The sequence below is a fragment of the Hesperophylax consimilis genome, chromosome 20 (assembly GCF_061612785.1).
Source record: "Hesperophylax consimilis isolate HC1 chromosome 20, BYU_Hcon_1.0, whole genome shotgun sequence".
In the NCBI taxonomy this organism is placed as follows: Eukaryota; Metazoa; Arthropoda; class Insecta; order Trichoptera; family Limnephilidae; genus Hesperophylax; species Hesperophylax consimilis.
Window position 1 is genome coordinate 21,084,426 of NC_142855.1, and position 13,184 is coordinate 21,097,609.

At 36.7% G+C, this 13,184-nt stretch overlaps 1 protein-coding gene across 1 annotated transcript in view; it reads right to left on the reverse strand.

Moving 5' to 3' along the window:
* The window catches only part of LOC149414322 (uncharacterized), a 31,034-nt gene continuing 17,850 nt past the window's right edge, over positions 1-13,184 (reverse strand). Inside the window, exons 7-11 of the mRNA XM_089644249.1 lie at positions 12,320-12,486; positions 9,368-9,504; positions 8,754-8,985; positions 6,179-6,341; positions 1-316 (exon numbers count right to left, since the gene is read on the reverse strand). Of these exons, the coding sequence (XP_089500375.1) occupies positions 279-316; positions 6,179-6,341; positions 8,754-8,985; positions 9,368-9,504; positions 12,320-12,486 (737 nt within the window). The 3' untranslated portion in view covers positions 1-278. The remainder of the gene's footprint in view (positions 317-6,178; positions 6,342-8,753; positions 8,986-9,367; positions 9,505-12,319; positions 12,487-13,184) is intronic.

Consider the following 13,184-nt stretch of genomic DNA (forward strand, 5'->3'; position numbering starts at 1 on the left):
TTTAGGTAAAATAATTATTGTTAAAATATTATATAGCTTTGAATTATGCAGTTATTTAGAATATAATAAATTATTTTATAAACAACATTTTAAATGAGCTTTTTGCAAATATAGCAAGTAATAATTTTTTTAAATGCAGTGGCCACCCTTAATATCCGACTGAACGCGTGGCCACAAGACGCTCTCGATCCACACCACGTGGCGGGCCATTCTGGAGAACACGTGCGTCTTGCAGTCCTGGCGGGGGAAGGCTCGGTAGGTAGGTGCAGGCCACCCTGTCAGACTCTTACTTCTGTGAGGCGGAACCGCTGGTCACCTGCAATAAAATTTGATCAAATGTTTGCATTGAATAAGTCCTACAAGTACACATGCTAAAATGACACATGCTAAAATCACATGTGCTAAAATTACATGTTCTGAAATTACATGTGTTGAAATCACTCATACATAAATTACATGTGCTAAAATTACATGTTCTGAAATTACATATGTTATAATTACACAAACTAAAATTACATATGCTAAAAATTACAAGTTCTGAAATTGAATTGGTTATAATTAAAAATACTAAAATAACATGTGCAAAATAATGTGTCGAAATCACATACTTAAATTACATGTGCTAAAATTACATGACTGAAAATAAATACGTTATAATTACACATACTAAAAGAACATGTGTTGAAATCACACATACTTAAATTACATGTGCTAAAATTACATGACTGAAAATAAATACGTTATAATTACACATACTAAAAGAACATGTGTTGAAATCACACATACTTAAATTACATGTGCTAAAATTACATGACTGAAAATAAATACGTTATAATTACACATACTAAAAGAACATGTGTTGAAATCACACATACTTAAATTAAATATGCTAAAATTACATGTTTTGAAATTACATGTTATAATTACACAAACTAAAATTAAATATGCTAAAATTACATGTTCTGAAATTACATGTGTTGAAATCACTCATACATAAATTACATGTGCTAAAATTACATGTGCTAAAATTACATGTTCTGAAATTACATATGTTATAATTACACAAACTAAAATTACATATGCTAAAAATTACAAGTTCTGAAATTGAATTGGTTATAATTAAAAATACTAAAATAACATGTGCTAAAATAATGTGTCGAAATCACATACTTAAATTACATGTGCTAAAATTACATGACTGAAAATAAATACGTTATAATTACACATACTAAAAGAACATGTGTTGAAATCACACATACTTAAATTAAATATGCTAAAATTACATGTTTTGAAATTACATATGTTATAATTACACAAACTAAAATTAAATATGCTAAAATTACATGTTCTGAAATTGCATTTTTTATAATTACAAATACTTAAATTACATGTGCTAAAATTACATGTTCTGAAAATAAATACAAATATCACACATACTAAAAGAACATATGTTGAAATCACACATACTAAATTACATACAATGCTGATATTACACACGCTAAGAAGAGCATTCAGCACAACATCGAACATCCTCAGTAGAAGGTTCCGGCTTTGGCCAACTTTAAGAAGAGCAGCATGAAAGGCTACGAGTGCAGTACAACAACGCTTACCGCATGATGTTCAGTCTTCCCAGATACTGCAGTGCTTTCAACATGCTCACGGAGAGGCGAGTACCAGGTTTTGCAGCCCTCATAAGACCACGGGGAGCAGGTTTAAGAGTATGAACAATCCCGCCAGAGTCCAGATTCAAGCTTCGTAGCATACTGAGAAAGTTATTGGCTTGAACATCCTTACTTTTACTGTATATGTATAACCTCCCACATTAGTATAAAATGTCCCAATTTAAAAACCATTTAAAAACAAACATCGTTCTGACTACAAACGTTGCTGTCCGTCTTTAACTATCTGGCTATCTCTTCTCTTCGTCCTTTGTCGGTCTTTGTTTTGTTTATATTTACATATTAAATATTCTTGCTCTAAAATAATATGAAGTATTTCAATGAATAATCCCTCCCCTGCTCATCGATAGCTGTAGCACTTACTTTACCTCTGTATTTTGGGGTTTTGATTTATTCGCCCCCCCGCCCGTCCAGACGAAAGCCTAGCCACTAATGACAACCGTAGACGTGTGTCTAAGGTTCAATTGGGCTTTATTATGGGCATTACAAAGCCTTTCACTATAGCACACACACTAATTCTGCTATATATGTCATATGTAAGGTCACAACTCGAGTTTGCCTCAGTCATTTAGAATCCTCAATATCAAACATACATTGATCTATTGAAAATATCATCTGTTTGACCCAACCGCTTTATATAAATGACCTAAGCTTATACAAAATCGTGAACAATCTTGTTTATTCATCATATCTGTTAGAAAAAATAGCAATTTGTTGCCCTGAACACAACGCAAGATCGAATGACTTATTTAGAACATCACACTGTAAAGCCAAATATGCGCAAAACTCTTTAATAGGACGTATCTGTAAAACTCACAATGCCTCTAGAGATGTACATATTTTCAACTGTTACTTGAAAACACATCAAATGCAGCTTACTAAACTGATAAGCATAACATTTTGTAATTCCTTATAATGTTTATTCTTTATATTTCTTTGTCATTTATAAATATATTGTGTAGGTACAAATACTAAGTCAATAACTTAACTTAGTGGAGCTTTATTGGTCTAGAACAGAGGTTCCCAAACTTTTTCCCCGTAGACCCCCTGCCTGCCGAATATTGAATTTTCTGAAAAACTATTAACGTCCCATGTGATAATCATTCTTTTTTTTAGTAAAAAGATTCCCTTCCCTTGCCTGTTCAACAACTGGGTGGCGGTATAGTTGCTCTGTCTTTACATTGTGCAGACAGGGGCACCCTTGTGAGGTATTACACCAAATGAAAATGAAGCAGGATAAGCAACGGGAATTTCTTTCTGTAGCTAGCCCTACAGAACTGCCCCCTTAAGTTCTTTGTCAGTGCTTATTCCGGTCAGTTCTTCTTGTCACATGTTTTCCGATTCTTCAACATTCCATTTCGATAGTCAAAATGTCCTCAAACTTAGTTTTGAAGTCTGTGTAAAGTACATTTAAATGTTGAACGTCTTTATTACCCTGGACGTTTTTCAAAAACAAGTTGGGGAACTAGGAAAATTCGCGGCTTCCAATGTGCAATGTTTTGCTTGAATATATTAATTCTGATGAGAAAAGGAACGTAGACTCTATTTATATAACCTTAATTAACAACTTAACGAAATATAAAAATGCAAATATCAAATAAGTAATTTCTCAATCTATTATATTTTTAAATATTGAAGACAATATTAGTGATTTTTAAAACGAAAATCTGAAACAGAAAAATCAGAAAAGGAAACGGTCACATCTGGGACTCGAACCCAGTCCTGGGTCAATATTGTCTTCAATATTTAAATATTACAATTTGAGGTTTTACTCAATTAAGTTATTCCGAAAAATTAATATTCATTCTAGACTTGCAGAAAAGTCAACAGATGTCGCACATTAAAAATAAAAAATAAGATAGGTTTATCTAAAAAGACGCTGTCTGGATTGCATTTAGTTCGGGTTGAATCTTGCGATCATACATAAAGATAGTTGCCAATAAAAATGTGCGGTGAAAAAATGAAGACAATGTTGGTAGTTCTTATTCGAAGAATGATACAGTTAAAAGTGACCGAGTAGGATAGGGTCCCATTAGCGCAGTTGGTAGAGCATTGTCCCGGAAAGACAAGGGTCCTGGGTTCGAGTCCCAGATGTGACCGTTTCCTTTTCTGATTTTTCTGTTTCAGATTTTCGTTTAAAAATCACTAATATTGTCTTCAATATTTAAATATTACAATTTGAGGTTTTACTCAATTAAGTTATTCCGAAAAATTAATATTATATTTTTGTTAGGTCTATTGTTTCATTTACGGAACTCCTAAATGTTGACTTGAGGTAAATGGGGGTCCGCTTGTATGTACCCTAAAATAAACGATTAAAATAAAATAAACGATTTAATGTTCTTATTCAAAATATGTACTTAACTCTAAATTCGACTGTTGTGAACTCCTGCAACATATAAACATACATACACCCACAGTAACAACACGACAAAATACAATATTCTACAGCAGCACACATAAGCATAACTACATTGCCCACTCTCCGATACAACGACTTCACACCATGGGAAATCATTACTTGGGTGATGTTGACATATTCAATACCAACTTGGCAAGTTTTGTGGATCATTTAAAACATTTATTTCAACAATACTCCTAAACACATCATGTAAACCTACAAATAGCTGTAATTTTCTGTTTTTGTTTCTTGTGTTTGTATGACTTGAGGCATAGCTTTTATCAAATGTAATATTATTCTTATTTTTTATGTTTCAAAGTATCTGTCAAATTAAAATTATACTACCAACCATGTAAAAGCCTTCTGGGCGTTAAATAAATAAATAAATAAAATAAGAGTTTGATTCTATTTGACAATGATCTTTTACGTTTTTTGTTTTGTTTCATTCTAAATCGATAAAAACATAAATAATTATTCCAAACCTTTGCCGAACTATCCAATTGAACACTTCAAGCGCGTAAAAAATATAAACTGACATTTGTTAATGTCACCATCTCTGTAAAACATCGTGTTGTCTCCCCCACAGTCATGACCTAAGCGTCCCTAAGCTTTCTTTAGTACCTAATTTTTACTTCGATGAAAAATATAGTGCCATCTCGTTTATTCTATGGCGCGCATAGGGACAGAAGATGCCAAAGTGGACATTCTTTAAATTGACCCAGCGAATCGAATGAAAGCTTCTATTAGAGACAACAGATGTCACTGCTCGTCACTCGCAGCTCGCAGCTCTGCTGTTTCGTGGTACATTTCAAATAAATTAAGAATAAGACCAGTTGTTTTGATGCACATAATTGATTATTATTGTTGTCTTATAATTTTGGGGGGTCAAACACCAATTGACCTAAGGGAAGAACCGCCACTGGGTAACTTATGTATTTGCGCAGGAATACTACTTAAAATACTAAAATGATATGTCAAGTATTTAAGCTAATATAAGGAGGATAGTAAGTCAACATTGTATTTATTTAGTTGTAAACTTACTTATCTGTTCAAATTGTGCATAATTTTATCAATTAACCGCTGACTTTACCCACAAAGAATTGGCAGAGGTTACATAAAGACTACATTTTGTTACTTTAATGCAGTTCTTTTTTTTAATTTGGTTTTAAAACATACGATTTTGTTATCGTCGAAATCTCGGTCTTATGTTATTGTTTACATGCAGTTTCCATGGATATGGGCCAATCGCAAATATGCAACATTGCCACACTCATACTCGGCAAGCTCACAGCGAGTTTATCGGGTAAGTTTGTACCTCACACTAAGGATTTTAGTAAGTATGTCTTTTTGCATGAAAAATTTATATAGAAAGTTATTTATCTTTTTTACTCCTACCATCAAGTAGAATCACCTCCGAAGTTAGTGCACTTTACCCCCGGACACCCTATACAGGGTGTATCGGCAAGTACCCGACAAACTTTAACCAGTTATTCCTCAGCACATTTGGAGTAAAAAATGTTATGGGCGCTTTGCTGTCCGGTAACATTTTTTTTCCATTAAAAAAAAAAAAAAAAAAAAATCCACACTCCGTCACTGTCATTTGCATTGTTTCTCGTGTTCAACACCTGTTATTAGCAAGTGTGTCAAAAAGTGTCCTCGCTCTTTCATACACACTAAATAATAATAGTTAAAAATGAGACGAATGGTGCCGTGCCATTTCGTTGTGATTGTAAAAGCGCGCCAACGTAGGTACGTACGTACATTATTCAACAAAACTCGAACAAAATATTGCCAGATGGGTTCTCAAACTTTGACAAAGGATAAAACATTGGTGACATGTGGTGAAAGTATGAATAATAAATTTTATATTTAAAAAAAAATGTTACCGGACAGCAAAGTGCCCATAACATTTTTTACTCCAAATGTGCTAAGGAATAGCTGGTTAAAGTTTGTCGGGTACGTGCCGATACACCCTGTATAAAGCACTTAATTAGTTATGAAACTATAAAAAATAGTGCTTAATTCTTGCATGCCTTTAAAGACGTTGCGTTTAGTAACGAAGCGATGGAGAATATAAAAGCGTGTCTAATCGATTTACCTTTGTCGTCTATTTGTTGCATATCAGTGTAGTCATCGTGTTTGACAACAGGATCATTAGTAGCTTCCAACACCACGTATTGATCCATTTCATTGGAGGTTCCCTTTTTCTCATCCATATCCTCTTCCTGGAACTCCGGGCAGGAACTGGCCACCACTCCCACCTATGGACACATACCATGAGGAATATCTTAGGCTGATTTTAGTGTCACGCTCACCGTTAGCGCTCATAGATCAGCGCTGAGGCTCAGCGTGGCTCTTTTCAGTATCGTACTGACCGCCTTACTGTACAGTCGAAGACCAAAATGCGGAGTATATTAGTTATTGCTGCTTTGTACTACCTATCCCAAAAAAATAAAAACCGGCGACGACGAAGACTCCATGTTCATCCGTTGATTGAGCAGAGAGCCGTTGCTGGAGACTTTGTCTTGTTATATGGCGAACCTCATCGATAACTCGACCTGTATCCACTTCGCGATTCGCCATGACTGTACACGCGATGACGTCTGCTCCGCTCGACACTAGAATGCTCGCTGAAAGCAGAGGCGCTCGTGCGATCGTCAGCGCCGACAGCTACGCGGCGCCGACGCGCGACGCGTACGGCCACGTAGCCATCAGCGCTGACCACCTTGCGCGCGGATAGTTACGCGTCATTCAAAAACGCTTCCTAGTAGTTCATATATCTCGACCATCAGCGCCGACGGTGCGCGTGCGGTCGGCGTGACACTAAAATCAGCCTTACAGTCAACATAGAACATCTTGCTAGTTTTAAAATTAAACACCGCACAAGAGTCTCAAATGCCCCCAGCCGACTGGAGCCAGTGAGACTATGCCATCCCCAATTGGGGTATATTGTGAGGCTGAAAGTAATGGGGATTGCTCTTCAGATCTGGTTACCAAACACGGCCAGAGCCATTTCAAGCAATGTTTAAATTCAAAATGGTGGTCTTACACCAGGACGATATTGAGAATACGTTCCACTCTGGAATGTGCCGCAAATATACTGCACATTATTTTTAATGAGTCAATTGTGAAAAAACACAAATTAATCAAATAAAATTTACTTGCGCTTGCCGGGATTTGAACCAGCGTTCTCTGGCTTGCTAGTGGAGAGCTTCACCTCTCGACCAAGGAGGCCGCCAACCCACTTACTTCTAGCTTCACAATCTTCACCTTCATCTCAAATGCATACTTTCCATAATTAAAAACTTAATTTTAGACAATATTATATTCCCGCACATTATAACTGAGTTCCACTCTATTCATGATTCATGTTAAAGTGATGCGCAACGTCATGTAACTTTTGGAATCGAGCCGTTGACAATAACACTCCTTATGTAGATGCCGATAAGGTTGAAATTCCCGCTTAACAACAGCCAATTGTTTTTATTTATACCAACAAAAAAAAACATCGCAAATAAGCATGTTTTATTGTATTTTGCAAAGTTCGGGCACAAATTTAAAAAATGTTTTTTGTAATCATTTTTCAAAGAACTTCATTTGCTATATTATACATTCTTCTTCTTTCGTATGGTGGGGGGTCAGAGGGGGACATCTAGATCTGCGAGCCATTTTAGGGCCTCAGGCGTCGCCATGTGGACCTCATCAATCCCGCCGGGGAATGAATGGAGCGGGCATTCGTTGACCACATGTTCGGTAGTCTGCACCGCACCACATTCACACATCGCCGACTCTTTAAGGCCCCATCTGTGCATCATGTGGGCACAGCGGCTATGGGAGCACCTTAACCTATTGATGGCGGACCAGGTTTTGCGAGGCAGTGAGAACCCAGGCTGTCTCTCGGTGGGGTCCTGTATGAGATGGGCATTTCCCACGTTGGCCGTTTGCCACTCAAGTTTCCACCTATCTTCTGGGGTGAGAGGTAGTTGGAGGAGCCTCTCTCCTTCCGCCCAGAAGGGCTTTCGGGACTTCAAGCGGCATGCCGGGTGGGAGACGACATCTTCGTGTAGAGGTATTGCGCTTTTTTGCAGCGCCTTCTTGTATTCCCTCAGTGTTGCAATTTCTCGCAACTTCTCTATTATACATTGAAACCATAAAAAATAAGGGGTTTGCAAGTAGGAGATTTTGAAATGTTTATAGGCAAGCTACTTCATTGATTTCTGGACTTGTAAAAAGACCACAGCTCAGCTGTGGAACAATTTGCCGGCGTCTGTGTTTCCTCCCTCCTACAACATAATCACTCCTCCTTCTCCTCAAAAAACCCTCCACACAGCATCCCCAAAGATGACATAGGCCTTAAGGGAAATAATTATTTTCAGGGTCTCCTGTGTGGAGTTAATGAGAAAAAAAAACACAAATCCACCATCAGTGGCATTTTGGATTTTTTGACATCTGAACGGTCCCCGTTAAACAATGATTTGATCGAATTGTGATCAACTGTCAAGCATAACAATAATGTTGTATCAGTATCAGTTGTTCTAGACTTGTTTCACGGGAATCGTGTCAAAAAAATTCTAAACGGCAACGGTCGTCGATTTGATTTTAGTCAAATGTGAAGGAGTTTAGAAAACTCGAAAGTAAACTCAATCGGTAATAACTGATTGCGCTAAACAAACCGATTGTCCATCGAAGAATTGGATCTTCTTCCGGCGGCCAAGCTTGAGCGCAAGCTTGTTCTCGTGCACCGCCGAGTCGGGGTCGTGCATGGCCATGTGGCGGACGAGGTTTCCCTTGTGACGGAACTGGCGCCCACACTCCTGGCACTCGTGGTTCTTCTCCTTCGGGCTGGGCGGGATGTAGTCAGGGTTGTGATGCAGGTTCTGGTGGCGCTTGACTAACTGCTTCTGTCTGCAAATACTCAAAGATAGAATATTGAGTAAAACCTCAAATTGTAATATTTGATTATTGAAGACAATATTAACGAAAATCTGAAACAGAAAAAGATACAGTTGCATCTAAGACTTGAATCCACGACCTTCGACTTGCCGGGGCGCTGCTATACCCCAAAAATTAATCACTATAACTCGATTACTGTCAAACTTATTGTGAAATCAGATATGGATGCATCAGCAGAATGCTGCCTGCTCATTCAATGATAACAATAGTTCAAGAGCGTCCTAAAAAATCACTAAGTAATGTTAACTAATCTCCTATATTTTCCAAACTTCAACTTATCTGGAGCGACTGGAATAGTAAAAATTAAAATGCGACCTCTAAAATAAATAATCACCTAAACTTCTGGTCACACTTTTCACAAGCGAAAGGCTTCTCGTCAGTGTGGATGAGCATATGAGAGTTAAGATGGCGCTGCGAGATGGAGGCGTACGGGCACACGCCGCACTTGAAGCACTTCTCTCCCTCGTGAGTCTGAAATACAAATGTTACATGTTAAAGAAAGAACTTGTTTACATACATTTTTTTTAATTATTGTATTTTTCTTAACCACTGGAGAACCAAGACATTTACAAAAAAATTAAAAAATAATGGTTTTGGATTCGCCTAATGAATAAAATAATTCTGACATTCTGACATAAAATATGTGGCTGATTTCAACGGAAACGAATGACTGGTTTTAACTAATTAAAAAAATATTCTAGTTAATTTTGAAAAGTGGCGTTCAAGTCTGAATGATATGAATCCTATAATTTCTATACCCGCTATATCCGATTTTCTGACAAAATGATCTGAGTATGACATCTTGTTCACATTTTTGAGAGCAACAAGAGGAGCCTAAAATAGAGTTTCAAAACCCTCCTTATCACGACCAAAAACCATGTTAAAACTACGAGTAAGAAACCAAATCCGCTATATCATACAGAAAGTTACTGTCAAAACGCGCTATATCGGATTCAACCAATCACAAGCAGTTATTTTGCCAAAATACAATATGGCCGCCGCTCTGACGCCACGCTCGTGTGTCAAAATGATCTACGCGTGTGTTTCTAAACCCGCCATGTCGACTCAGTTGATTTTCAAAAGCCTCTATATCACGAAGTGAGTATCAAAATCTGCATTATCCATTTTATTTATCGAAATTACTTAATTATTGCTAGACATATATAGAAAAATAAATGCTTTTCGAAATTTTATTACTTCAATTCATTATATAAAAAATTTAAATGCAATTACTTATGTACGCTAGAGATGTGACAGTTTTTGGCGGTTTTCTCCAAATCAATGAAAGTTGATATAGCGGGTATAGAAATTACACGACTCATATATACCACTTTCTGGGCATCTAGCGCTCCAGTGGTTGAAGAGGGCATAGTTTTTCAGCCTTTATAGATTGCACGCCACTACTGCCTAGCATAATAATAAATAGAGATATCCTCACTGGGGTTTCCCGTGCTGAGGATTTCAATATTCAATAACAAATCAAATTGGTGGTATGAATAATATAAAGTAATTATAAATATATTAAATAGTGTTTTTACAGAAATAATTATAAATATATTACTTGGTGTTATTTTGTTCAGTTGGGTGTAGGGAATGCAATCCCGCACGAAAATGTCAATCCAGGTATTTGCGGGATCCAGCAGAGTGGACTTAGATATCTAATCAATCGTATAATAAAGACCTAATACCTCGATCTACCAACCTTGCTTTTAGAGTTTTAAATTTATACCTATAATAAAACAAGTTCTTTGGGACATTTTAAATGATTTATTAATAGGTATACCTTTAGTTAGACATAGGTAAAGTTTAAGTCATAAATTGGCAAAGAATAAGATAAGACATAAATTTACATAACATACCCGCCTCGGAACAGACTTTGTCTAGTGAGGTGAGTAAAAGAAATCTATGTACACAAATGAAAATAAAATAAACGCCCGGATTGCCGGCACTGAAACTGAAATTGAACTGAAACTTAAATTTAAATAATAACGTTGACACGATAAATAATATTCTTGTACAATGAGCATCATAAGTTTAATTAAACATTATTTTAGAAATAGCTTCGTAAAAAGTTATAGTATTAATTGTGTCATCTGATAAACGGCTTCTGATATTGGACACAAGGTAGCCAGCGGCTGAAAAAGCTCGTTCAGCTTCCACGCTGGTTGTGCACAATAGTCATTAGCGCATTGTAAGTGAATTGAAGGTATGTGCCTTTTAATCCACCGGACTTGAAGTAATTCAGAGTAAGTGAGGGTAAATCTGTAGTTGCTCTCTTTCAGCTTTAAAAGATCTTGAATAACCATCATTCTTAGTGTCTTGCCGTAATTTATAACTATTAATTTGATTGAATTAGACGATGTTGGTAAGTTAAAACCCCCGGCTTTAAAAAGATCTCGCAAATCCGACGAGGTACAGAAAACTCGGAATGGTAAACCATCTTTAGACACCATTCGTGATACCCTCTTTTCGACGGTATTGTTTTCGCTTGAAAAATGGTCAGTGATTTTATTTGTTGATGGTTGAGGTTCACAATGAGCCGACGTGGAAGAACTGGACGTTGATGCAGTTGTAGAAGCTTCTCTGTAATCCCGCCAGTCCAGCGGGATCCCGCAAAATTTTCGACCGAGGTTAGTCCCGCAAAATGTCTGCGGGATCTCGGTATTTCGGGATCCCGGTATACCGGGATTGCATTCCCTAGTTGAGTGGTTTCAGTTTTTAATCTATATTTGGTGTCAGTATATTATCTATTTCTGATCTCCCTATGTATCCAGCTTTTATGTTGTTATTTTTGAATGAGAGAGGGATTTTACTGTAGAATTTGGTACCATTGAACAGGAAGCTTTTTTGCCCAAATTTCGTATGTTGTAGTCAGTGGCAACTCGTGACTTTTCAGTGTGATAGAGTGCTAAGTTTGAAAAATTCAACATTATTGATGTTGCTTCGTCCAAAACAATTTTAGAAAAACAATTAAAAAATCGTTTTCAGCTACAACAACATCAATAATGCCATTTTTTGTAATATTAGCACTCTATTACACCCTAAAGTCACGAGCCTCCACTGGTTGTAGTTGCTTGTTGGATATGTTTTTGACCTTGAGTTCTAGAATTTCTAATAGTTATTTCTTGAGTTTTGTATGTATGGAGATAAATGAGTGTTGTTTTAGAATATAGTTGTTTAATTCACATGATATTAAGTTTGAAGATTTTGTCAGTGCTAGTTCTTACAGGTGGAGTGATGATTCGTTTTTTGTATTAATAATGCAATCGTACACAAAATTAAATACCTTAATGTGCTTCTTATAGTCGTAGCGATCACGGCAAAAGTTTCCGCACCTCTTGCACTTGAGCGGCTCATCGGAAGTGTGCAGTTTTCGGATGTGGATGCGCAGGTCAGTCTTTCTTCCGCAGGTGGTGGGGCACAATTGGCAATGGTATATTGCCCTGTTCCCAACTAAAATAAAGAAGTACTTACAGTAAAACCCCTATTTTACGTTTTTTAAGGGACTGAAAAAAAAAAACCTAAACGGAAGGAAAATGTAAATGGGGGGTATTGAATTTTATTTTTTATTACAAAAATTGTGTATATATATATTAGGGATACTGAAGAAAACAACTTTTTATTTAAAAAAAATCATGTATATCATGGAGGGTATTGAAGAAAAACACATTTTTTATTTAAAAAATCACGTAGATTAGTTGGTTGCATTTTTTTTCTGTTCTAATTCTTTTTCGATCCTGTATGGACATTTAAAAGTTTCTTTTCGAACACCGCCAATGCTTGAAAAATAGGTTTTAAGACCCTCGATGTACTTCATCGCTAACAAAACAAGAAACGTAAAAACTATGTGATGATCGCGAATAATGTCAGAAAGAAGCGTCACAAATCGAGTTGAAAACCGAATGACAGATGCGTAAATAAACCGAAAAAATGATGCTACAGTATTTTACACATGGCTAAAATTCATAAATGTCCGCCAATCACCGCGTTATGCACCGTACCCCGACCAATCACGGCACGGCCGGCTAAAATTGAAATATGTCGGCCAATCACCGCGTTGCGCGCCGTAAGCCGACCAATTACGGCACGGCCGTGTCAAGCCCGCGAAACTAACATTTTTTGAATATTTTCGACGTAAATTGCGGGAAAAA